This window comes from Labrus bergylta, chromosome 11, assembly GCF_963930695.1.
Source record: "Labrus bergylta chromosome 11, fLabBer1.1, whole genome shotgun sequence".
NCBI lineage: Eukaryota > Metazoa > Chordata > Actinopteri > Labriformes > Labridae > Labrus > Labrus bergylta.
This window is the reverse complement of record NC_089205.1, coordinates 5,396,713-5,424,208: the sequence shown is the minus strand read 5'-3', so window position 1 is coordinate 5,424,208 and position 27,496 is coordinate 5,396,713. Positions and strand designations below refer to the sequence as shown.

At 39.3% G+C, this 27,496-nt stretch overlaps 4 protein-coding genes across 10 annotated transcripts in view; all 4 read left to right on the top strand.

Annotated features, from left to right (window-relative positions):
- usp32 (ubiquitin specific peptidase 32) overlaps positions 1-4,473 on the top strand; it is a 54,186-nt gene extending 49,713 nt beyond the window's left edge. For all 5 annotated transcript variants that reach the window (XM_065960080.1, XM_065960082.1, XM_065960081.1 and 2 more), the window contains exon 34: positions 227-4,473. In XM_065960080.1, the coding sequence (XP_065816152.1) occupies positions 227-400 (174 nt within the window). In that variant the 3' untranslated portion in view covers positions 401-4,473. The remainder of the gene's footprint in view (positions 1-226) is intronic.
- Positions 4,474-5,922: 1,449 nt separating this feature from the next.
- Positions 5,923-14,354, top strand: si:ch211-167j9.5 (tyrosine kinase receptor Cad96Ca). 3 transcript variants are annotated; one of them, XM_020649028.3, is made up of 12 exons: positions 5,923-6,061; positions 6,359-6,433; positions 6,906-6,987; positions 7,990-8,212; positions 8,535-8,673; positions 9,434-9,532; positions 9,631-9,791; positions 9,882-10,019; positions 11,378-11,489; positions 12,173-12,272; positions 13,294-13,393; positions 13,511-14,354. In XM_020649028.3, the coding sequence occupies exons 2-12, from the start codon at positions 6,379-6,381 to the stop codon at positions 13,622-13,624; spliced, it is 1,323 nt and encodes a 440-aa protein (XP_020504684.2). In that variant the 5' UTR covers positions 5,923-6,061; positions 6,359-6,378; the 3' UTR covers positions 13,625-14,354. The 3 variants fall into 3 exon arrangements, with proteins under 3 accessions (XP_020504684.2, XP_020504685.2, XP_020504683.2); XM_020649029.3 differs by having other exon boundaries at positions 6,028-6,196; positions 11,381-11,489; XM_020649027.3 differs by having other exon boundaries at positions 6,032-6,196.
- A 668-nt stretch (positions 14,355-15,022) lies between these two features.
- On the top strand, positions 15,023-16,855 carry tmem97 (transmembrane protein 97). The gene is made up of 3 exons (XM_020649035.3): positions 15,023-15,212; positions 15,310-15,454; positions 16,414-16,855. Exons 1-3 carry the CDS (start codon positions 15,096-15,098, stop codon positions 16,662-16,664), a joined length of 513 nt encoding a protein of 170 aa, XP_020504691.2. The 5' UTR covers positions 15,023-15,095; the 3' UTR covers positions 16,665-16,855.
- A 2,176-nt stretch (positions 16,856-19,031) lies between these two features.
- Positions 19,032-27,496, top strand: part of ulk2 (unc-51 like autophagy activating kinase 2) — a 42,715-nt gene continuing 34,250 nt past the window's right edge. Inside the window, exons 1-3 of the mRNA XM_020649021.2 lie at positions 19,032-20,429; positions 26,558-26,650; positions 26,839-26,880. Of these exons, the coding sequence (XP_020504677.1) occupies positions 20,340-20,429; positions 26,558-26,650; positions 26,839-26,880 (225 nt within the window). The 5' untranslated portion in view covers positions 19,032-20,339. The remainder of the gene's footprint in view (positions 20,430-26,557; positions 26,651-26,838; positions 26,881-27,496) is intronic.

Genomic DNA, 27,496 nt, shown 5'->3' with positions numbered 1-27,496 from the left:
TCCAAAATCTGCCTGTGTGCCTTTAGATTCTGCATTTTTATGCAACATCCGTCTCTCAGTGCTAGACCAATGATCAGATCTCTAACACTAGGTTAATATAACTCAAACAAATCAGTAATGCCTAATTAGTTTTTTCACTTTTAAAAAAACGAGCCATCGAATTCAGAGAGAATTTTTAAGTATTTTTGGTCCATCACATCACCTCTGTGTTTTCTTTTTCCTCCAGGAGGTTCACTCTGAGGAGATCGACACCGACTCGGCCTACATCCTCTTCTATGAGCAGCAGGGCGTCGAGTACTCCCAGTTCCTGCCAAAGATCGACGGCAAGAAGATGGCCGACACCAGTAGCATGGACGAAGACTTTGAGTCGGACTACAAGAAGTACTGCGTCCTCCAGTGATCGTCTTCCATCGCGCAGACACACACACACACACACACACACAGACACACACAGACACACACACACACACACACACCCCGCGCCGCTGTGAGCAGGAACGTTCAGACCATTCAGATCACAAACTGCTAACAAGAGTCAGACTGAGCTCTTTGTGTTTAGGGACGTGTTGCAGCACTTTCTACACTTGATCAAAAACATGGATTAGTGCAAACATTTGCCAAGGCCACAATAAAGCCGTGGTGAAAGCACTCAACTGGTGCACTTTGCTGAGCCCGACAAAACAAACCCCCACCCCCTCCCCCCTCCTCCTCGTCCCCCTCCTCCTCCTCGCCATAACATTTATGTAACATTTATCCGCTTATTAACGCATCTCTGAATGTATGCCAGTGTGGCCAATTCATTAAGTCTTCTTCTGCATCATCACCTGTGATGTGAGGATAAAAAGCAACACCTTCACCTGCAGTTACGGCGTGACCAGTGTCTGGATATCTCACCTGAAGAAGAAGAAGAAGAAGAGGAAGGGCACAGAAAGGATTCCAGGTGTAAATTTCAGGCCAATGATTGGATACGGTTTTAAACAGTCAAATTTGATGCCATGATGATTACATTTGGTATCACATCTTTTGGATACTTTGTCGACGTTTTAGAGAATGCTTCTCCAAAGGTTTTTATTAGGGGGTAGTGTCACATAATTCATACTACCTCATCGCTTCATGCAGTGTCGGCCAACTTCTCCCTAAACATCCGTGACAGTATTATCAATCACTGAAATGTTTCCCTCCTCTGTAGGAGCCAGGAGGCACACGTTTCATGTCACTTCCCTCTCACATGCCCTGATGTGAAAACGAGGAGTGTGTTTGATCCCACAGCTGCCAAATATCAGTGCTACTTAGTGAGATTTTTTTAGCCTACATTACCCATAATTCCCCTGTAAACTCAGAACACTGTAGTGTCACTCTGGGTTTGTCGAGGACAGGTGCCATGATTTTCCAAAGTGAGACGTTAAGAGAACATTATACAGTATATGTTTTTTGTTTTTGCATCCTACATTTTTTTTATGAATGATTAATTTTATTGAATTTCACGTTTCAGTTCTTTTTTAAGACGTTAGCAGCCTCTTCAGGTAGAGGAACAGACATTTATCGCAAAGCTACACGGGGGGGGGGGGGGGGGGGTCGAGCTTACTTTCACAGCATCCAGCTTTCACCTGCTGCAACTCTCAACCGTCAGGCCACACCCACACGAAGATGTTTTCATTTTAGAACGCATAAACTACAAAAGCAAATAATTCAACATCAATAACTTATTTTAGACCCTGATTCCCTTGGTGTCTAACAGCTGCTGTGACGCAGCTAAACGTTTTATATTTTCATGCTCCTCAGGACGCGTGTTATTACTCCCATTGAATCCTGTGTGCATCACCAGCCCTACTTTCAGCACTTTTGTGTGTGTGTCTATTTACACCTGCACATGCACGCCCAGTATACATAATTTTAAGGGTTATGACAATACCACATTTTTAAACCTCATTAAGACTTCTGTAAAAATCAAACATGTCAATATGTTTGGATATCACTGCAACAAAAATAGAAGTCCTATTCACCTCGTATTGAGTCATCTCTTATTTTTAAGAGATTTTTTTTTTTTTTTTTTACCAAAAAAACATTGCAGGCACACTTCTCCACGCTGTCTTGATTCAGACGGTTCTCTCTCTTGTTTCTCTCACGGCAGCTTTTGGTTAAAAGTATGACTGAAGATCTGTAGTTTACTCAGAACTTTGATTTTTTACGATACTATAAATCTGCACAATGACACAAACTGTATGGTTTTCAAACATGTGGTATTGAAAAATTATATGAATTGTAGGTGATTTGCGTTTTCAGGGCGTGTTAATGTAGACAGAGATTAGTCTTAACACTGTGCTGAGAAAACTTGTGTTGATAAAGATTTGTTTCTTTAAAAAAACATTTTCAAATGGAAACATCGCCGTGTGGATTAAGCCGGAAAGTCAGCTAGAAAACCAGAATTTTCAGGAGGTTTGAAGTCTGTCTTCAAAGGCTGCTCATGAAACATCTTTCTATAAATTCTGAGCTCTTAATGCCACTCTTCTTAAAAACACATCCCCAGTAACATTTGAATTAAACATATTAAACTCTTGGTCCTACTCTCCAATAGTCCCCGAAGCTCATAGATAAATCGTAACTCGTTTAGTCATGTGCACCATTAAAGCCTTCATTTACAACAAACCATAAAGTCCTGTGCTGTTAGGTGCTCTGTGTCAAAATCTAGTTTTAGTGTGTAACGTATCAAACTTGATATCACTCTGACTGTATGTGGTGCATATTCCTAAATAAATACATGTTTTATTCATTTATCATAAAATGCACTCATTTTAAAAAAAGACACCCGCTGCAAAATCTCAACTCCTAGAAAGTGTATTAGTATCATTTCTATTCAAGAATATCTCATGACATTTCATTCAAACAACATTCATCTGACAACTCCAGATAAGCATCTAATTTCAAGATTTAAAAAGTAAAACATGAGGTCTGAATTGCTTGTTATGGGTACAATTTCCTTCCAATGCAGTGATTAAAAAAAGAGATGTAACGTATTATCTCAAGAGACTTGACAAGCATTTTTCTTGCCTCACTGTTTTAACTCATTACAAGAAATTCAGACCTCATTTTTTGCTTTTTATATCTTGAAATAAAAAGATTATCTGGACCTGTCAGGTGAATGTGGGTATTTTTATCCTCTTGCTAAGAGTGGAGTTTGTGCAGTGAAGGGTTTGTAAATCTGTGTTCCTTTGGAGATACTGAAAAACTGTATCAGCTCCTTCATGCCTGCTTTATACAGTGTCTTGTTGAGAGCTGCAGCAGGATGAGTCTGCTCTGTAAAAGCTTCACTACATAACTGGACCCCTAACATTTCATTTGTTTACCGTTTGCTGCATCTTAATATCATCGGCCAGATATCTTCTAACTCCCGCTCCTCCTTTCATGGTTTCTTGATGTGACTTTTCAGAGATGAACAAACCTGTATGGTTTTTTTTTTTGCTGTGTGGTGTCCGGTCTGGTGTGTAGCAGCATGCGTAGGGCTCGGTCTAATCACTGTGAACAGAAAAAGCAGCTCCCCGAAAATTCCCCCACTTCTCGATCACAGGAGACGATTCTGTGTGCTCGCCCCCTTTTTTTCTTTTAGCTGCTGTATTTATGACGAGAAGGCGCCAGTGTGGATGCATTTGGAGAGATATTTGTGAACTGAATGAAACTTTATTTTCCTTAGCATTTGTTGAACAAATGGAAATGTACAGATGAGTGCTATTTATGTTTGTTTCGCTCCGCTCTCTTCTTTTTTTTCCCCCTCCACCCCTCCTGCCTTTGTCCGTGTTTCAAACGTCATGAATTCACTCAAAGGGAAAGTGTGTCTCTTGAGAACCCAGTTTGTAATGTTTGCTTCATTTTAAAGGTGCAATAGCTGTCAAATTGTCATGTTTTTGGCTATGAATGATTACTCGAACGGCTAACTGTTTGATGCTAAGCTAACCACACCTGTAGCTTGGACTGAATTAGCAAACACACATTTATAGTTGGAGTAAATTTCAGCACAATTTCAAAAAGACTGAGCTTGGACGCTGAGATTGGACTGATTATATGAACCACACAGATGTATATTAAGCCCCTCCCCCTCCCCTGAAGCCCCGCCTACTTGTCCCCCACCCTACCAGAAGAGTAGTTCGGCGTGTCGGCAGGCAGTGCAATCTACTACTGAGCTGTCTGTAAGTGTCTGTAGCCACTTTTTATTTAAGTTCATTTCTGTCCGATCTGAACCAGAGTTGTTAATTTAAATAACTTTTTTTGTAACGTGTTTGTTGAAAGAAAGTGACATCGCACTGACATGAAAAACATGTACATAAAAAAAAAAAGTGTTTTGTAAATAATCCGATGAAAACGATGTATTTGAATATGAACTGTACAAAATACTGTACTTGTAGTTGTATATGGAGTGATACCGTTGATCTGTAACAAAATATTCAAGCAACAAATTAAATTCTGCAGAGGAAACGACAACGCCAGACTGACGCCTGTTTTTATTGGAATCCTGAGAGAAACAACATTTTCTCCACAAACCTTTATTCTTTTTAATGGTGTGACTGTGGTGTTTTACATAAGTTTGAATCAAACACAATCTTTGGAAAAATGTAATAACTCAAAATAACAAATGAAGGCAGCAGTAGATCAGCAACCCACATCCAGTGGATGATAAAGTAAACACCTTGATTACTTTTCTTGATTTTATTTGTTTATTTAACAAGGATACCATATGTAAAATACAAAGTAGCTTCCTTGCATACAGGTTTCTAGGCTAATTTGCAACCCCTGTTCCTGTAGAGGCTTTTAGCAGCAGTAGACTTAAAGAAATACAGAAATAGTGATACTATACAAATACAGACATTATAGGGCCCGACCGATATGGAGGTGTTAGGGTCAATATCGATACCGATATTCTGATGCTGATATATATTGGCCAATACCTTTTTTAGATCTGTCTTTGACCTTTAGAGATTGATTGATGGAGATAAACACACACATTCTGTTATTATACACTTGTGAAAAAGATTTATAATTAAGATTTTTTTTTAAGGTGAACAAAAGCCTTTATTGGCCAGAATAACAACAGTGCCCTGAAACACAATTTTTGAACTTAGAAATTAACAATTCTAAATTAAAGCTAAATACAAATAAATCATTATATTACATCTAATAAACCTAATTATATCAGCACATATCAGAGATAGAATTAGCCAATATCTCGGCCAATATTATCGGCTGGCCGAGTAATAGGTCGGGCTCATATTACAGGCTCAGATTTTAATTCTAAGTGTTTGACAACATCCCAGAGAGAACCCTGGCAGAGAGAGCTTTTGCAAAGGAGAAGAGCTGTTGTCTCTTTAAAGGCCTCAGACTCCATTTACAAAAACAGTTATTTGACAATGGGAGTTTTTGCAGCCTACTGGTAACTTCAACCTTTTTTGTTACAGTGGAAGATGCATTAATTGAGTATGTAAACAGCTGTTACCTCGCTCTCTTCAAAGCCACCAGACTGATGCTGGGTAATTTTACCTCACAGAATATTGGGCGGAGTTGTTGGTCTAACCTTTTTTTACACTACACTCTACCCTCTTATGGCTGCCAATTTATTTTTAAAGTGAATGTTAACTAGTTCTGAACTATTCCCCCCTTGTCCACTCTCATGCTGTTTTAATAGATTGAAATCTATTATTTTAGGGATTTTCATCGTTAAATCTCCCTGTATTCAATTGTAAACCTGTGTCTTTTGTTTGTTTTTACTCTGTACTGCACTCTGTGTTTAACATGTGGGGGGAAACAGAAATAGCTTCCTTGCATCACTGCCATTACGTTTGTTTTACCAAATTAAGGCGATTTGAACTCAAACAGCACTTTCTCAAAGTCCCTCAAATCAAACGTATATAAGGCCTACGACCCTCCTGCTGAGCATCAGGTATAGCGTGACAAAAAGAGTGTTTGCAGCTCAAACCACCTGCTGCTTCTGTTCATTTCCTCTGCGAATGTTGTGGTCGACACACTGACACAAAACAGACGGGCTGCAGGCTCCCACCACACGCTTCTTTGAGAGGTAACACAGCCTTTTCGAAGTAGCTCCATGTTTATTCTGTGAATACGTGCAAACTGGAGCCAGAGAGCGGGCTATAGTTCTGATCAGCATCTGTGAAAGATGAGTTTCCTTTAAGTGGAGTTCCTCACATTAAATGTGAGTTTGTGAGCTTTTTGTGTGTCCTCTCTTTGTTAGGTGTTTTAGTTTTGTCAGAATGTAACCACTGTAGCTCTGAACTTAAAACTTTGAGATATTCTTTATCTGAGTTGTCTTCCTTTTCTTCAAAAGCATGATGTTTTGTTCTGATGTTATTTTCAGGATCTGTTCAGGATTCAGTGATGCTCTTTGACCAGAACCAGCCCGTTAACTCCACTGTTGGACATTCCTGTTCAGGTGAGATCTACATCCCCCTTTGTTCTCTGAAACACTGCACTGCAAAAAATATATATATATATAAGCAAGTGTGTTTGTCTAACATCTTGTTAAAAATAACCATTGACGTTTAACATCAGCCACATTCACCTGAAAAGTCCACATAAACATGTAATAAGTCAAATATATCTGCCAACGGGGCAGTAACAGATAACTGAGATGTGCTACCTGAATTAGTGAGTACATCTCATTTCAAGACACTCACTTTCTTTCCCGATGGCAGATTTAAAAAAAAAAAACGCATTACAAGCAATGCAGGCCTTATATTTTTTGTAATTTTTATATTTAAAATAAGATTTCTCTCCTCACTTTACCTGTTAGTGAAGTGTAAGGAGATCTTTTTGACTAGAAATGGGACTTGCTTAGATGTGAGTTTTTGCAGTGTGTGAGATGTTGATGAAGCTGACTGTGATTGTCCTGTCGTGTCTCTCAGGTTGGCCTCTCTACAGTCTGATCGGAGCCGTCTCCTTCCCCATCGTGGTGTTTACGCTGCTCGCTGCCATTTATCTCAGAAAGTAAGAGAGGCTGGAATCATTTCACAAAGATTTACTTTCAACATCTGTTGCCATTGTCATCCTGTTTTGAGCTGCACTTAAAGTTGGATGAAAAAGAAATCAAGATTTAAGGCTTAAATGAGCTTTAGTTTTTTACAGTAATTGACTGTTTTTTTTATTTTATATTTTATGTATGGCAACATTAACAACATTAATGATGATAAAGGGAAAACATTTGAATTAGAGTTTCATTTGTATTATTATTTTAGCTTCACTTAAACTTTTTGATTTTAAGATTAAAGACTTAAGTTAATATATCATAAAATCTCTCTCTGCATCATGTAATAACAAAGATGGAGGTGTTTCCATCAGAGTTTCCTGCTGCAGGCTGGCACAACATGGCCTGGCACCAGATGACCTTTCAGAGCTGCTTAGTTTCTGAATCCTCTCGTTCTTCTCTTTCGTTGCTCCACAGAAAAGAACTGAAACATTTGTTGACGCGTTCAGCTGTTTCGCTCTGAGACTTTAGAACAGATTTAAAGAGAAGCTGAGATTTTAAATCTAATCTAAAAATGAATTTCTTTAATCTGCTTATAACAGTATGTTTTTTATTACTAAGCTAATTATTACTATTATTATCATTATTCTCTTAAATGAACATTTCAGTGTTTGAATTACATTTTTTTAGAAGATGTGTTTATTTCTTATCGTCATGATTATCTTATCGTTCTAACTTTATTAACACATTATCAGATTAGAGTTTATATTCTAAAACATATTTTTACTTCATTAAAACGTAATATTTTTGTATTTTACTAACATTAAAAATATTTCTCTCTTTCTTATTATTGGTCATCATCCATCTTTTTTTTAATTGTTATTTTATTAAATTCCTATGGGTGTTGTTTAGACTCTAAATCATTTTGTAAAGCGCTTTGAACTGCATTTGAATCTGTCTGAAATGTGCTGTATGAATTAAGTTTGATCGATTGGTTGGTCATCTTAAAGTATTTTTTCCTGCAGATATCGTTCTTTGTTAAAGAGGTATGAAGACTTGAAGGGGAGCAGATATTCGCTGGGTGTCGGTCCTCGGCCGGAAGCTCCCAGCAGCACACCTCTGAGGCCGGTCCCAGCAGCGATGGAGGAAGAGAGAGAGGGCGAAGAAGAGGAGGGTCCTCAAATCCCCCTGCAGCAGAGCAGCAAAATCCGTCTGTCCTCCAGGAGGCTGTGGAAAGGCCTGCAGCAGGTAACACTGACAGAAACACCTCCATCTTTGTTTTACATGATATGGAGAGAGATTTGAATGCAGCATTTTTCTCGAGCATTTGTTTTCTGGGTTTGTATGTTTCTCACTATTCTTCATTCATGTTTCTCTAAATTAGCCGTGAGCTGCACATCTTTCACAGGCAGCACATTTTAGGTGTATGTGTTTTTGGTTTTGCATCATTTCTTTAGCTGCTGCCCAGTTCTCCCAATGGAAAACTTTTAATGGCCTTTTTAGCATGCTGTCCCTGGTCACCATTCTGATCTAACGCATTGTTCTTTTGCTCTGCCTTGTTGCTACTTAGAGTCCTCATTTCACCAAGTCAGACCTGAACCTGCTGCAGCTGATCAAAGCGGGGAAGGAGGGCGTCTTCTACCAGGCCAGGATGAACAAAGGGACGTGTAAAGGCCACAACCTGTTCACCTGCAAGATCAGCAAAGAAGGTACATATTTCTACTGGAAAAAAAAAGTAGTAGTTCCAACATCAAAGTTATGACCCAGAAAAAATAGAGACAGATATCTTGAAACCTGCAGATGAACAAATCAAACTGCATCGCTGTAGCCAACAGTGGACACAGTGTAGGAGTCTGTTTGCAACTTTTGCAAATTCAAAGGAAGTAATTAGGACTTGTTGTTGTCATGGTATTAAGATGATACATGGTACTTACTAAGTAAGTAAGGTAACTTTATTTGTACCCATAGTTTTTATTTGGTTTACAGTGAGAGAGTCGGGCTCCTTTTACAAACAAATGACAAGACAGGACAAAACATGATGAAGTGACAACAGTGCTCAATACTGAAGACAATAGTCCTTAGTAAAAATAAGATAAATAAATCCATCAGTGAGAACAAGATGAAAAATAAGACTATACCATCAATCAAGTAAAGTAAAAGTAAGATAAGAATAAGAGTATACCATCAGTCAGTAAGACTTGGTAATAGAAACAAGACAGAAATGAGTCTTCAGTAAAAACCAGACAAAGGAAAGATGAGATCAAATGTCCGGAGATCAATAAATAATCAATCATTCGCACTATAATTGCTCCTAAAACATTGCTGCTGTATTGTATCGTGTTCATTTAAGATTTCATACAGTATCTAATAGTAATGTTACGAATTACAGTGTAATGACAATCTACTTCAGATTTCAATGATTTAATCAAACACACAGCTGAGGATTTTTTTGTCTTATTTTGTGATTAGGAGTCCGTCCCAAACATGTGGAGATGGAGATTTCCATCATGAGGAAACTGGTGCAGCACAAGAACATCCTGCAGCTGCTGGACTGGAACACCTCTGAGGGTGGGAGAGTTTGAACACAGACTTTTATCTGCTCCTTCGGTCGAATAGAAATAGATAAAAGGGTAAATGAGTTCTCAATCCTCTCTGTGTTTGTGCAGAGCCTAGCATTCTAATCATGGAGTACGTGAGCTACGGCACCCTGAGGACCTTCCTGCAGACCAACAGAGTCCGCCTGAGTGCAGACCTGGAGCTGCAGAGCCTGCTCACAATCGCCTCCTACCACATCGCTCTGGCCCTGCAGCACCTGCGCTCCAAAATGGTAACAGAGTATTGTGAAGCACTTGGCTGAAGATTCAAATATATAAAGCACCTACTAAACAAACACTACTGTTGTGGTGGTTCTCTGCAGATTATTCACGGTGACCTGGCTCTGAGGAACATCATGGTCAACAAGTTTCCCTGGGAGGTCAAAGTGGGCGAGTTCGGTCTGGCCCGAGACTTAACGAGTATGACGAGCCGCCGCAGCAGCCGCTGGAGAAACCCTCGAGTAAGACGCTCATCTATCGTCCATTCTCCTGTTGTACAACCCTTGATAATCTTAGGCCTTTAGTTTTCCCACAAGGTCACAGCATTGTCAAAAAAACCTTACTACTTAGCAAGATTAGATCACATAACTGGCCTTCACTGACCTCATGCTAAAATTCTAATTTAAAGCAAATTTGCACATTTGGTGGATCAACATAAATCTCAGCCTGCCATTTAAGAATGTTAGTACATGTTGGCCAGTGGTGTAGTCGAGTCTTGAGTTTCCACTCCTCACTCTACTTTAATTACTAACATTTAAAACATGTTAAATATGTCAACCCCCTGTATCAGGGTGCAAGTGTGTTTGTCACAGTCAGGGGTTTTGCCTTCCCCCTCATTGAAATTTGGTATCCCAGTCCATGTGCCACCTTAAAACCCTTGAGGCTATTTTCCTTGCCAAAGGCGGGACCGAAGACTGTATAAAACATGGACATAGTCTCAGTGAAGTCACCAATATGGTTTCTGAAGAGGTGTAATGAAGCCCAAAAACGGTGTTCACCATATCGGAAATGCTGTCTCAAACTACCTTTTCTATCAATCTTAAAACAGGCAAAAAGGTGGCGTTAAGCCTCCTGGCAAACAGCTACTACATGCCCACCTGTCGGTCAACTCTCAGCCTTTATATAATCAAAGTGGATGACTTATAAAAGCATTCAACACCTGTACAGTGTGTGCTATTCAGGAAGCTATTCAGACCAAATAGGTTTTTAGTATCAGGCTGTGTGTGTGTGTGTGTGTGTGTGTGTGTGTGTGTGTGTGTGTGTGTGTATGTGTGTGTGTGTGTGTGTGTGTGTGTGTGTGTGTGTGTGTGTTTGTGTGTGTGTGTGTGTGTGTGTGTGTTTGTGTGTGTGTGTGTGTGTGTGTGTGTGTGCGTGTAGGCTGACATCCTCTGCAACAGGAAACAACAGTTTCAGAGACATGTGGCCTTGGTTCATAGAAGACTAGGAATAAGGATGTCATTGACGAGACACTGATGGTACTCATTATTTCCAACATGAGCCCATCCTCATATATAACAGTTATCAATGTCTCCAAACATTTTCATGAATCTTTAGACTGAACGTCATTTTCCTGGTATAAAAGCCCCTGTTTTTTAATGAAACGTCCTCTCCTATGTTGGTGTTAAGATCTAGACACGGTGCCTCACTTCGACAAACTGTTCAGCACGCACTTTTAGAGCGTGTTTGATTTGACCAATTGTTTCCTTATTTTTTGCTTTGTTTTTAGGTTTTTACATTTTGTTTGATTGTTCCTCTCCGTTGTGGGTTACATATCTGAGTAATAAACCACTTTTTTTTGTTTTGTCCTTAACTCCACCAGCAGCGAGTGCCGCTGCGCTGGTACCCTCCTGAGTACTTCAGGAACAACTACTACAGCTTCAAGGGAGACGTGTGGGCGTTTGGCATCATGCTGTGGGAGATGCAGACATTTGGTGGGTTGATGTCTCGTGTCATTTCGATTCTTCGGCCTGTTTGAAACCTCTTTTTAAATATGAATACTAGAGCTGGGTATTGTCCACAACCTCACAATTCAATTTGATTTCAATTCTTTGGGTCACGATTCAATTTGATATTGATCAGTATGCCTAGATATTGATTTAATAAACATACAGAAGACAGAAATACCCAGATAACTCATCACAGTACCTTCTGATATTTCTTAAATAATGATGTGTGCATTGTCCGTATAGACTTAGAACAAACTGACTCAAAAATGTATTTTATTTTTGCATTTTTCTTCAATAAGCAAATAATAAAACATTAAAGTACAGAATGATCTTAAGTGCACAATTGTGCCTGACCTGAATTCACTGCACCCACAGCGCCCCCAGTGGAGAGGGGCGTCATTACAACGATAAAAATAGATCTCAGGATTTCCCTGAATCGATATTGAATAATTGATAATAATTGATATGCATTGATGAATCAATTTTATTTGAACCAGCCCTAATGAATACTGCCCATATTTTAAGGTATTATCTTACTAATAGGATTTTCTTCTCATTAGTCTCTGATATATAAAATGCATTAAATGAAAACATATATATATATATACCAAGTTAGGACAGCGATTACATTATTTATAGCGATGACATATTTTTCCACATATTTTCAGGTACACTGCCGTACCCGAACCTGGAGACGTCGGATGCAGTGGTGTATCACATCTGCATCGGCCATAAGAACACAAACCCAGAAGGATGCCGACCAGAGATGTAAGTGAAAAACTGACGTCAGGCTCAGGGTGGCAAGCTCTAATGTTGTTGTGTCTTAATGTCATGTGCTACGTTCAAGTCATGTAAATGTTGTAAATCTGAGCAACTGCTTTCATTTCAAAGCTTCCCGATTGATAAGAAACAACACAGACAATCAAAACTGAAAACCTGGAGAGACATTGGATATATTATGGATTAAAACACATTAATAATCCATTAGCAACAATCAGAACATGGCTAATGTTAGTATTCAGCCACTTAGTTAACAGTTAACATCTGAGAATCAGAAAGGATACCAAGGTGTACTGTAAATCAATTCTAGATATCAACGCTCATCTTTAGCACATTTTTTTTTTAGCCTGAGGTAAACCTTGATGGATCTATTATAAGCTCTCGAAGTAATGTAAAGTGTGCAGATCTCCCTCCAGGCTCCTCTGTTATTTTCAAACTACAGCATCACTGATTCCTGCTTCTTTATATGCAGCTTTAATCTGGTAGAAACTTCAGATTTTCACTTAAGACTCTTTTACATTGCCAGTTCAAGAAGAGACTTTTACGCCTGTGTTACACCTCGTCCACAATGTTGAATGCACAGAGAAGGAATGGTGCGGTGCAGTTGTTCTACCCTTGAGTGGGTGTTGGAGTTGGGAATAGAGGCATAAAGGGGCGAGACGGTGGCAGATTTGTAAAGTTGTCCATGTTCACCATTCTACATATGACCACCACTTCTCCGTTTGCTAACTTGTTATTAGGGTAAACCTGTTAAAGGTCTAGTAGTTACTAGCTCAAGGGGGCATATCGCCACCCAGCGTAGCGGAATCAGACATTTTTCCATCAATAAATCGATTCTTCCTCTGTGTTTGCATTCTGCCTCGGACAAGGACATTATTCCTTTTAAATGTCCTAATCGAGCTGTAGCTGCATACTGACTGTAAGACCCATAACTCACAACAGTTTTTGTACTTGTATAATATTTGACTAGCATCAAATCATATCTCTCAAATCACCTTGAACCCCACAGTCTTCACATAATGAGAGATTGTTGGTTGGAGCCGTACACTCTGAGACCCTCGTTCACAGATATCGTCTCCATGCTGGAGAACATAATCGAAAACGATTCGGTAAGAAATGACTCATTATTGTTTGCATGCTTCTATGTGATATGGCAGCTTGGACAAGTTTGCTCATATATTTTTCTTGAAATAAAAACATTTGTTTATGGCTTTTTTTTTTTTCAGGACTATGTGGATGTTGTGAGTCCGCAGATTTTTGTGAAAGATGAAGCTGAATATCACGAAGCTAAATGTCTGCGAGCAGCCAGCGTCTCCTTCAAGGATGAAAATCACATCTGAATAAATGTACAAAGGCATCAGACCAAGGACAATCAAGATCTAACATTTAAGACTATGTTTATCTATGGGTGGCTGTGGCTCAGTTGGCATTGGTAGAGTCGTCACCTCTCAACCGGAAGGTCAAAGGTTCGATCACCAGCTGAGCAACATGTCCGATGTGTCCTTGGGCAAGACACTTAACCCCGCATTGCTCCCGCTGCTTCAGTGGCGGTGTATGAATGGATTAGTACTTACTCTCTGATGTACGTCGCTTTGGATAAAAGTGTCTGCTAAGTGAATTGTAACATTGTAACATCTATGGCTACATTTGTTTTGTTAATGTTGAATGTTGTGAACAATGAACTTTTTATATTCTTGTTTAACACGGTAACATGTTAGTCTTATCTGTAAACAAAGCTGTGAATGAAGGTGTTAAATAGCATCAGGTAACTTATTCAAACTAAACGTCTCAGAAGAGTGAACACCTTGTTTCAGAAAAATGTATCTAGATTATCCTGTGACCCGCGTCCCATCTGTTGACATGGAGGTACTGTACTGCAGCCAATCAGCAGGGGGAGCTCTGAGTGTTTTGGTTTTCTTTTTGGTGGGACCGACATGTCATCCATCTTTTTATACAGTCTATGATTTCAACATTGATATTTTTTCTTATAATATTTAAAATGTACCTTAAATGGAAACAATGCTATGGCTTTAAAGATTTGTATTTCATGATTAAAAATCATTTTGTGTACTCCTCCATTCCTTTCCTCCTCCTGAAGGAAACATGTTCAGGTTGAAGAGGTCTGTCTTTGACGTGGTCATGATGCTGGTGAGACATTTAGAGAAGAAAATCACATCATGTATATTCTGAAGGAAATGCAAGTTGAAGCAGTCAGAAAGAAAATTGAAGCAGTTAGAAGACAGAGAACATCAAAATCAGCTGTTTGTATTCTGCGTCTGGCCTTTCTTACAATTAATTAGGAATTGATTAACTATATTAATTAATTTTATGGTTTTAGGTTGTTTTAGATGGAAGATAATAGGGCCATTGAAAAAAATCATGTTATTAGTTCTGACTTTTCAGCATTCTGAGAAAAACAGAAATAAAATGTGTTTGTGCGTGTGTGGCTATGCACTACTAAGTTATGGCTCAACTCATATTTACAGTCCTGGTCTTAACCACATCCGGGACAGTGGGGGTCCCCAGTCTCTGGCACCCTGAGAGTCGTGAAATGAAAAGTGTAGGAACTCCTGTTTTAGTCAGTCTATGCTGGTTAAGGGTGAGCGAAGTGTATTTTGGAGACTCACCTAAAACAGCATGACCACTGAGTCTGACCTTTCCCTTGCTGACGAATGGTGCGTTCAGGAACGCCCACATCTGCTCCTATGAGCCAATCGGATCTGTCACGGAAACACGCGTTTCTACGACACACTTACACTTTAAACTCACTCGGTCCCGGTTTTGCCTATTGCACTGCATAAGTATAAGACAATGGCTCTACTACGTGTATTAGAGATTGTATTCTTCTTCTATTTCGCCTCTCACATCCCGATCACTTTATTCATTGACTTACAAGCGCTGCTGCCCGGACATGTGTACCCTGAGCCGGTAAGCACCTGAACTAGGAGGAAATAACAGACAGTATTCATGTTTGTAGTAACAGCTGATTGTGTTGTCACACTCTGAATCTGTCTCTTTTCTGCAGCTGAAGGATCTTCTGAGCTGGTACGCAGAGGAGTTCAAAGACCCGATGGTCCTGGATCCTCCGGAGTGGTTCAAGTCCTTCATTTTCTGCGAGGCTTTGCTTCAGCTAGCTTTCTTTCCCGTCGCATCTTATGCCTTCCTAAAAGGTCAGTAAACAGAAAAACGTAAGGTGTAAAGTCTGTGTGTTTGCCGCGCATTTAAATTGCGACCCGTGCCAGACCTGCATCAAAAACTTGCAGTTTTAACCCCGCGTTGGCCATTTGTAGATACAACAGAGGGCATCAACACAAATGTATGTTGTTTGGGAAATGTGCATGACTAGTATTTGAATTCGGCGCTGATAAAGCGACTTAATCTAATAACGTTAATGCATTAATCTGAGTATTCATTCACAGCACCGTCTCTGGATCACTATCAGACTGTGAAAGAGTAGGCCTGTAGAGTGTTTAAAGTGTTTTATTCTTTGAGAACATCCTATGAAGCACAGTTACACTTAAATGACTTATAAATGAGCCATTAGCCTACTTATGACTATAGTTTACACCTGTGTCTCAGTTGAACCAGTGCGCATTAAAATTACAGTTTTTGTAATGGAGTTTGGCACAACTCTTACTCGAGAGACCAGCGCTAAGAAACCAGATCAAACCTGACCTCTCTTGGGTATTTGCTGTACTTACATAAGTGGGTCTCCCTTTGAGGAGGAAAAGGTAGGCAAACATGTCAATTCAGTTTGGTTACATATATGTAGGCTACATATATGTAGGCTACATGTGTCTTCAGCTTCAGGTTGTAGATGCTTTGACCAGTAACTTTCTGCTCTGTGACTCCAGACATGTTAAACTGTGTTTGTAATTACTCTGTGTTTTATGTCTGTAATTTTGTGTTGTGCTGCTGCTGCTCCTCTTGGCTAGGACACTCTTGTAAATGAGATTCTTAATGTCAATGGGGTTCTCCTGGTTAAAGAAAAAATATATTTATTTATTGTTTTTAAATTCCCATTAGGACTAGTCACACTTTTTCAGCACTTCAGTCTTGCACAATAATTTCCTTGGTGATTAATAAAGTTTTATCTCATCGTATCTGTCTGGTCTTTCTCGTCCTTCAGGCGGCTGTAAGTGGATACGGACTCCTGCCATCATTTACTCCACCCATGTTGCGACCACGCTGGTCCCGATCCTCGCTCACATCCTCTTCTACAAGTTCCCTCTGAAGCCCCACCCGGGTCCTCAGACCCTGCAGGAGCGCTGGCTGCTGGTCTCCATATACGCTCCATACCTGCTGGTTCCTGTGCTGCTACTCCTCACCATGCTGTTCTCCTCCTCGTACAACCACACCCCCAAAACCAAGAAGAAGTGACCTAATGTGCTCTGACTTTATCCAACTTTATTTTTTTACCTTTTCTACCTTAATCTGTGTATCTGATTTTCATCTGTTTGTGAGCCTGTGTCTCAGACTGACTATCACTGTGATTTTAAGGTAAAATGCCATTTTCAAACGAGCACTTTTAATGTTTCTTTTTAAAAGTAAACACATGTTTATGAAACATATTTGGTGTTTTTATCCATTTTATTCAGGCAAATACACAGAGGTATCACATGTTGATATTACAGTACAATCCAATATAGGATAATAATGAAACAGGCATACCTTTTAATGCCTTTAATTTGTTATTTAGAACATGTCAAAATGCAAAGAAGACCCTGCTGAACTTTACACAGGATTTTAAAAGACTGTTGTAAGGTCTAAAAAAATAATATAAAACCATTTCTCAGGTGATGCATAAAATATCAAATCTGACCTGCTCTGTTGATTTCCATCACATGAACTGTACCTGCCAAGAGGAACATTCATTGTCTTCTCTGCAGGTACCAGGGTTCACCCCCCCCCCCCCCCCATCCGTGGTTTCTCTCTTTGTTCTCTCACGTCTACTGTCTGATGTCCAATCTGCACAATTTGCCGTTGAAAAATACCACAAAATTCAAGTTGCGATTTCACATTTAAATGATTTAAACAAAGCATTAAACATCAAAGAAGATCAAATTTAAAACAGAACAGAACAGTGTTATGTAGTCTAAATAGATTTTAAGATAATGGATTAAAATAAAAAAAAATTAGGCTGAGGGCACATACACACATTTACTGTCTACAGACCTGTTTACGTTTTCAACCACCAGAGGGCGTCAAATCTAAACAGACAAGCAAAATACTTTTTTTTTTATAAATAAAACGCCTTCAGCCCTGCTTCACCTTTATATTCACAGTGTCTGTGTCTCACACAGCCTACAATATGCTGTGTATATATATGTGTATATATACATAAATATATATATATATATATTTGGATTTATTCATTCCACATTTATCTCGAAAGAGCATTGAGGGTCAATTACAACGGCACAGAGTCATTACAGAATCAATGAAGAGACAGACAACAAATACTTTACAGAACAAGAAGACAGATGAATACAAGGCCACTAAAATCAACAAAGTGGGAGATTTCTAAGAAGCTAAGACTGTTGAAAGAAATGAAATAAAAGAATGTAAGAGTAAGTGAGCAGAATGAGTTGGCTATATACAAAACATCAATAGGCCTACATAAAAAGTACGATGTAAAACAGATTACATAGGCTACGTTTATTTATTAACTGTTTTTTATGTATGACTTGATAAACAGCCATATCGCACTGTAAATTAGGTTCAAGGTTCAAGTTTAGGCTATTGATTACTTTTTAAAAATAACTTTTTGGGGTTCGTGCTGCGTCAAGTTCAACTTGTTGCAAAAGATAAAATGATAGTAATTACAGTTTATATATGAAATATACATCATCACCTTAATATTTACTGTCTAGGTTATAGCAGTATTTGAATTATTATTTTTTTGTATCCCATGAAGACACTGCACAGTGAACACAACTTTCAAATACATTTCATTACTAAAAAACAAGTTTTTGACTATCAAAGCAGGACACAAAATGTAATTTAACAACACAAACAGTTAGAGTAAAAGTAAGGTACGGTTAAGCCAAGACAGACACGAAACTAAAGCAAAGAGACGAGGAATGAATAAAAAATAGGGACGATAAAGGAAATGGGTGAATTAAAACATTTATAAAACTAAGATGATTAATACAAATCTGTAAAAGATGGAAAAAAATTCAATACAAAATTAGCAAGCTAAACAATCATAAAGATATCTCAAACACACACAAACAAAGAATTGTTGAAGGGCGTAGGTTTGGATGCAACATTGGGGGGACGACACAATTTTTTAGCGTCAAACACTTCATTTCCTGCATTCTGGTGAATTTTTATGCAACAATTTGTGCCTTTTCTGAATTAATTTATGGCGGAAATCTCTTTATAGGAAATTATAATTATTTTTGAATGACTATTAATTATTCAACTGTATTGTTCATAACTTTCTGCATATTCAAAACATTACAGGTGTTTTGGGATGTTTTTTTAGGAATCATGTACATCTCAAATCAAATCTATTAGAGAATAACACCTTGTTATAGCCTTAGTATCCAAAATGTAAAACTACATAAAAGCCGTTGTTATGGCTGACTAATCTTTCACTCACTGAAGATCCATCATTTTGTAAAAACCCTACTGGGAGATGCAACAGAGGGTCTAACTCTCTCAGCGGAAGGGTAATGTTACGTCGGCCTCCGCGGAGGGATACGGTATAAAAGCAGAGCAAGGCACTATAGTTCAGTATTGTTTAAGTCATCGGCAGGAGGAGAGGAGCTTCTGCTGCCGTGTGTTTTGTTGTGACAGCTCTGTACAGAGAATAAAAGCTGTACAGTATAAGTGAACTAGCTGGTTAAACAGTCGATAAACGTGGATTTACGTTTAACTACAGGAGACGGCTGCGAACAGTGCTAAGGTTATCTGTCCTTTGAGACTTGACGACGAGGGAAAACAACGAAGTCTTCTTGTCGGAGGAAAATGATGCTCAGTGGATGAAACCTCTTGTTTTTGATGTTTTTTCAAGAGGAGACATCTCTTTTCTTGTGGACCTTTCTCGATGAAAATAAGGACTAACGCCTCCGGATAAGAAAACAGTGTGTGTGTTGACATTTCTGTTGCATCCTTGATATTTTTTATGCTAGCTCACTGATGTTTTGCTAGCTTCACAGGCTGCTACAACTTGTTTATTCCATAAAGAAGCAGGTTTTTACAAGCCATCAGCTATCTCAGTGTTATTTACATGTTATTGTAAGCATGTTTGCAGCAGCAGCTATGACGCTATGTGTTGCAGCCTCTGCGTTGTTATGTCACTGTAGAGCTAACAGATAGCTCGCTGCCTGCAGCTGCTCTCAGTCTTTTGCACGGTCATGTCCTGCAGGGCTGGCATCATGTAGACTGTCCCCCTCTACACGTTTTGGAGACTGGGGACACACAGTGTGCTTGTGAGGCTCCTTGGAGAGTAAATAAACGCAAAGCTGGATTGCATCTATCCAACTGGGTCAGCGACTGAGAGCTGGCACTGATATCTGTTCAGCTCAGGATTGTTGCTCAGTCTGTTCTGTGTAACATTACAAACATCCCATCTCACTTAATACGAGGGCATGTGAGTGCACCATGTCCTGACTGTGACTCTCCTTTATGCAATAATAAGACACACGAGCTGAATATTTTCATTATTGATCAATCTGTTGATGAGGTACAAGATCAGTCTATGAAATGTCAAAGACTTGGGAAAAGGCTTATTAAATTTCCAAGCACCCTAAAGTGAGGTCTTCAGATTGCTTCTTTGTCCAACAAACAGCCCGAAACTTAAATATTCTTAATTCGCAGCAGCATATCAACACATTTATAAAGCTGGAATCAACATTGGTTGACAAGTTGTGCTTGAAAACTTTCTGAATCAATGAACTATTGAACTAGCAGCCCATCATGAAATAAATCTGCAGTGCAAGAAGAAGAACAAGCATTGCCAGGACTCGCTGGATTTTTTTGCTCCAGGATTATTTTCAAGGCAACCATTAAGGTTTTACCCACCAGCTGAACCGTCAGCTCATCACGATGGAGACTGTGGGGGATTTTGAGTACAGCAGAAAAGACCTGGTTGGACATGGAGCCTTCGCCGTGGTGTTCAAAGGAAGACACAGAAAGGTAAATACACAGCTTGTCTACAGTGTTTCTTCTCCCTCTTCTCTTGCAGGAAAAAGAGGGCAAGCTTCATTTGCAGATCTGGGTCAATGCAGGATGCAGTTCTGCAGCAGAGGCAGCATACAGGCTGTCACCAATTTTAGGGGGGTGGTAAACTGCACCGCTTGTGGGACTGAACATCTAAATGAAGTTTGTATGGCTTTCACAGGGGATTTTTAATGTTATTATAGCAGTAAGTTGGATAAATGTGTTGATGTAGTTCGCTTCATTCATGAAACCAGGATGAGTCAGGCAGCAGTGAATGACTCGCTGACGTAAAGAGGAGGCAGGAGGGGAGGATGGGGTGCAGTGTTTTTCCTTTTTCCTTTTTTTTTAGGATGCAAGTCTCCCTTATGTAACGCTGCACATTCATACTTTCTTATTTTTTATTTCACCATTTAGATCAGGAATGTCATCTACAAGGGACACCTGACCAAATTATTAACAAGACATGATTTCAACAATAATATGCTTACACACACACACACACACAGCTTTGCCATAAAAATAGATTTTAGATGAGTATATAGATTGCTTCATACAGTACTTGCATGAATATAAAAGCTTTTTCCCCCGATGGAACAAAATAGTGCTTCAAAAATGTCATACAAATAAAGACTGTGATTTCCATCCTTTAAGATGAAGAGAGGATAAGCAGGTGGGAATTTGGCCCAGATAAGCCTTGTCAATAAAAGGACACCATTGAATCATTGTGCTTTTAATGCAAGCCAATTGAGATGTGATATAGTGGTTTGTTTGTTTTTATTTACATCCCCATTAGCTTTTGCATGACAGCAGCTTTTCTTCCTGGGGTCAACATGATTTCCAAAATGACAATACAGCAATACACATAACATCACAGTACAACCAACAACAATACAGCAACGTAACCATAACAGCAAGAATCCATCACAGTAAAACCATAGATACATTACCATTTGATAAGGGTGCGGTTGTTTATCACAGAAGGACATGCTGATGGTGGGTTTGTTTCTGTACGTGTGACAGAGATGCAAAGAGATGACATCACGTTGCCCCCATTGCTGCTGGTGTGAAACAGATGGTGCTGAAGTCCTCAATAAACGCCACATTAGAGCCTCACATCCCTCCCTGCTGCTGAAGCGGGGCAGGGCAGCTTGTACCATCTCTCACAGTCAGGAAGTTCCCATACCGGTCTATCCTTTACAAAGCAGCTGATACCAATACTGTTGTGATACCAGATTAGAGAATATTGACAACATTACTACTAATCCCACATGGGTTTGATTTGATTGTTTTCATTGTTGTATGGCCTGGCTCAAGTTAAAGCCTTAAAGCCTCTAACATGAACAGATAAATATTAAATACAGAGAATAAGTGACAGAGTGATTTCTTTTGTTTTCTGATTCATAGTCAGTCCCAAATGAGAAAGAACATGAATACATTAACACCCCAAATGTTGCGTGGAAGATTTGTTTGACATATCTCTCTCTCTCTCTCTGTTGTGTCTGCTAAGAGCGTTGGAACATTTCATGACCAGTTGTTTTGGAGGGAAGGAGACCTCTGTGGATAATTCTACTCCTGTTAAAAAAAACAAAAAACTTCAGGAACAATTTAGTATAGACTAGGTTTGTCAAAATACCAGAATTGTAAAACTTTGATACAAGTCCATTAAAATTCAAACAATATCTGTTATGATACAACTGCAACAAAAATTAAAGTCCTAGATACCCAATATTGGGGAGTTTTCTTTGGTTTTAATTGCCAGAAATTGCAGCAAACTTCTGCACACTATATAAATTGGCCAAATATTTTGGCAATGTATTTTTGCAATTTAGACAATGCTCTCCTTCTTCTGCTCGTTGCAGCTTTTGATCAGTAATATGACTTAAGATATGAAGTATTTGTAAAGCTTTGGTACTTACCCATACTATATTTTTCCACAAATCTTTTATTGAAACAAAGATAAGCTAGTTTGTAGCACTCCCAGGACGATCCTTGTCTTTTAGAGCATGTTAAAGGGAAACTGCTTCATTCAGCATATAGCTTTGATTTATGTTATTTCCTCTGCTAGCTCTGCACTGTTGTTGTTGTTGTTTTGTTATAATGATAATTGACCTGAAATTTCTCCTGTTTTTGCTGCTCTATCTGTGGCTGTAAAGTGCAGCTTGCTGTTAAGGATACTGTTTTGGAGCAGGCAAGAATAACTTATTTCTTGTTACATAAGTTCACGTTCTTCACGGCTAATGCTTTCATTGCTGCATAAACTGGTGTACTCTCATTTCCAAACCTTGTATCTGTATCTGAACAATTACACTGCAAACAATCCTCAATAAAAGCTTCTCATTTGGGAGCACACCCTTGACTGCTGTTAATGCCTCCCTAGCGCGTGATCAGTGTATTAACTGTTTAAGTCTTGTCATCTGCGTGCCATTTAGCCTATTTATAGGATAATTCCGTCCAGGTCGGAGGAGCAGAAAGGTTAGAGCCACCTGCATGCTTCAGAAGTGATGAATCGCTTCACTGCTTAGAGGAGTGTTGGATGTTACACCTGGCGTTGGTTCTGTAACAGTGATATTAAAAAATTAATCATTTCAAATCATGCAAAGGCTCAAGAGAGATAAGGTAGCGCACTTAGCTAATTGTGTTTTTGCTTTGCTCTGTAAGGATATTTCCCAATACACAGTTAACAGCAAACCCTTAAGTAGGAATAAGGTGCCAAACATCAACATTCTCATCCTGTAAAACAGACTTTTCACACATTCACAACAGTTTGACCTTCTGCAGCTCTGCAAAACATGTAACTCAATGAATCAAAAGTGCTTTTTTGTGGGGGTACCTGTAGCCTAGTGGTTAGTCCACGCCCTGTACAGAGGCTGTCGTCCTCCAGGCGGGTGGCCGGGTTTGAATCCGACCTGTGACTCCTTTCCTGCATGTTGTTCCCCACTCTCTCTCTCCCCCATTCCTGACTCCTTCCTGTCTCTAAATATAGGCATGGAAAAGCCCTAAAGAAACCTTTAAAAAAAGAGCTTTTTTTGTAGGAGCAGCCGTATGGTAACTCTTGTGTTCTGAAGGTAAAATAAGTGTTTCTGTCAGTGGGGCCAGGTGTCTTTGAAGACAGTAATGTAACGGCTGTATCTGATTTTAAAGAAACCCCACCTGACTCTGACAAGAGGTCTATCTCTGTTGGGCTTCTTTCTGTGATGTCAGACACTTAGAATTACAATCTGAGCAGGTCAGTGATAAAATCAAGAACTTTTAGAAGACGTTTGTACTCCTTTGGCATCTTCTGCTGTCAGTCTTGTTCTCACACTCTTGTCTTACACAACCCTTTAGTTCAGCGTCTGGCTGCAGTGTTGCTGACGCTGATCTCTTTGTTGCTCTATAATCAGCTGTGATTCATAAATGAGATCATGCGGTATTCTGGAAAATGAAAGCTCCTGTTCCTGTCTGTGCAGGGAACTGCTTACTCTGCGATACTTCGCTCCTCATTATGTGGTGCATTACCCGGCTATTAGTTTGGTTTCTCCCCCTCCCTCGTCCTCTCCTCACCCCACCAGCATTACATGACGGGCCGTCGAGCGGAGGTCACATCTTTTATTTTCTTCATTGGGTGTTGTGTCGGCAGCTCGGACACACTTGGCTGGGCAGGCTGTCAGTGATCTGGGGATGGATGCAGCTCAGTTGGCAGTGACACACACACACACACACACACACACACACAGACACACACACATGCACTCTTACCCTATATGTTGGGTTCTGTGCCAGGCTGGATGTGTAGTGCACCCGCAGGACAAGGACAAACTCCTTTAACCCACATTAACATGTCATTTTTTTTATCCACAGTATACTGTCCTTAGCTTCTATTTAAAAAGACTTCCTATGTGGGGCCAGACAATAAAATTATCCTGTGATTGCTCGGGAACAGATACTTCAATAAGAATAATAAACCTGGACATTTTAATTAATATAGAAATATCTGATTTCCTGTTACTGAAAATGAAAACCTACAGCAGTCAGGCAGTTTTCCCCCTGCACATCAGAGAGCTCTTGTTTTTTTCCAATTGATGTCTTAACTCAGTCTGATTTCATGAAGCAAGTCGACTCAATTTGTGGAAGTCAGCTCATTGTCAGCTTTTTAGATCTTGGCTTCTATGAAGTAGTTTTTAATTTAACTGGATGAAGCATTTAGTCATCAGTCTTTTGTTGAAAGTGATGAGAAACACATCTTAGCTAAAATGTGCAGCAGCCCCAGAATGCTAGTTTTCCTTTGATAAGGAGTTATTTTCTTGAGATTTATTATCAGAGAAGCATTATCAAGTTACTCACAATAATTGATGATAATGATCACAGCGATAGTTCATGACCAATATCGACCATGATCGTAAAAATATTGTGTCATTGTCCTCTGCCATATTCCAGCCTCAAGTCTGTGTGTTTTTTCTCAAGGGCATTATGATGTTCTCTCCCGGGTTTATTTCGGTGTCTTCAGCTGTGTGTTTGCATGTGCAGCACCTGATCTGAGAGCTTGTGAGCTCATGTGACCGCCAAAAGTCTTTTTATACCTGCTCCAGGAGCTCATCTGGAAACATTATCCCAGCACAGGGGTAAAAAAAAAAATAGAAATAGTCCCCTCTCCTCCATCGTTAGCTTTTAGTGTAAGTAGGCTGGCCGCTGCTCAAAGCTGTCATCTGAGTGCCTCGTCATTCAGCGGGTCATTCAGAGCGATAGGCTGGTCCGTCTGTCAGAAACTCAAGTGACCCGGTGTTTTTGGAACGTATAAAATTTCCTTCGTCCTTCAGGCCAGCGATCACACAGAGATGCTGACAGAGTAATTTGGGCCAGCAGGCTTTTAGAGCGCACTTCTTTTGTTTAAATGTCACTTTCTTTTCAAATAAAATGTAAGTGCCACTGCGGTCAGAGAGAGATGTATCCTCTGGATTCTCATTGGCAGTGAACTTAGTGCAAAATTACTTTAAAATAAATCATTGTTTTTGGTAAAAGCAAGTTTAACTAAACCCTTAGTGCTAGTTTTTGTGACGTCTTGTCATATACTTAATGGTTCAAGTAATTCATTTATAATCTTTACAGTTAATATCATTAGTGCATGTTAAAAAGCTATTCATTTTTGATACAGAAATGTCAGTTTCAGAGGAAAACTATATGATTGTAAGTAACTTATAATACACGTTTTTAGAGGTTAAGGCAGCTACTTTAATGTGTGCAGCAGTTGGTGTCAGCTGCACTGTCGTTTTTATGACTCGTTTTTTTGGTGTTTCTTTTTATGACGAATGAATTCATCTCCAAGTCTTTCAAATGTCACAAAATTGTGAAAAATGCTTCTCACTATGATCAAAAGTAATGTCTTCAAGTCTCTTTTTCCCCCCAACTAACACTTAAAACCAAAACCTTTTTTTTTATTTACTGTAAAAATGACAAAGAGCAGCAGGAGACCCTCAAATTGAGGGTGGTTCAACCGGCAAATGTTACTTGAAAGATAACTGAAATAAATATTCAAATAAATCCACTTATCATTGAAGCTGTACCTCAAAAAGCGATGAAATAATAAATCAGTAATCGTTTACAGAATTAGACGGCAAGCAATAGCTAGCAGCTCATTCACACAGAAATTGGCATCTTTTTAAGTTGTGTACATTTTATTTGTAAATTTTATTTCATTCAAACAAACAATAAAGTTAAGAAAAACAAACAAACATAAATGTTGTCCGTTTCCTCTTAAGTCCACTGATTACAAAAAGAAAAAGGCCAGGATCCATGTAGGCTTGTCACCCATACTAAACAACATTGTGAGGGAAAGTGGGACCCACCTGTATTTACAAGTTTGCTCTCCCTTAAGTTCATGCGCCTCTTCCTGTAGTCGTTGAATGTTGATTTTGAGAATGCCGGAAATATCCAGCTGAAGGAGCAGTATATATATTTAGCCTCTTCACACACACACACAAAACTCTTAAAAATGTCCTGAAGCTTTCTGGGTGTGCTGCATGTCTGAATTCAAATGCTTTCACGTATATTTGAAGCGAGGTAATGAGACATTTCACAGAGAGTTGTATTAAGTTGTTGTTGTTTCCTTTCTCTTATCCTCTCTGCAGAAGACAGATTGGGAGGTGGCCATCAAGAGCATCAACAAGAAGAACCTGTCCAAGTCCCAGATCCTTCTTGGCAAGGAAATCAAAATCCTGAAGGTGAGCATGACCCTTAATTGCCTCTCATTTATCTCGTCAGTGCAATCAAAGAACAATCTGATATTGACCTTGTGTTAGTCTGCCCCCTCGACAGAAAAAGAGGCTCTGAGTGTATGGATAGAAATGTCATTAGAAGTGACTCCATTAGCTTCTGCTTATCTTCCATCATGTTTTCTCTTTTTACTCAGGAGCTGCAGCATGAAAACATTGTGGCACTTTACGATGTCCAGGTGAGATTTTAATCTTTTCTTCATCAAATCAGTTAAGAGATGAGTGACTACTTTTTATCAGTACATGATTTCTCCTCTCCATCCAGTGTTGTTTTCTCAGAGTGGTATTTAAAGGCAGACAGGTATGTCAAGGACCTTTTTATGTTCCAGTATCTATGAGGGCAGAAAAGCTTGATCGAGTCAAATAAATCTACGTCCTTAAATCTCTTCAAGAGGGTCAATGTAACAATTGATGAGTCCTTCAGTTTAGTGCTGAGTAAGACTCCCCTCTGTTTCTCTCGACACAGCTGGCTGATTCAAGGCTCAACTATTGCAGTCGTTCAGTCCAATCAGTCTGATTGTCAGAGTTGGGATGTGTAGCCTCTACAAAGTCGGTTTGCTGCGTCAAATAAAAACATGATCTTGCAGAGCTCGAGCCGCAACACCACAGTGACAGTAAACAATCTTAAAACATGGGCATGAGATATCCTCAATACAAGCTCCCTGCATCAAGTTACACCCCAGACAATCAAGCAGAATCCACTATGTAAACTGGCGGCTTTTAGAAGATTTTCATGCTTTAAGGTTTTCTGAGTCAGGCATACCAACTATACCAAACTGTTGGCTCTATTTGTTA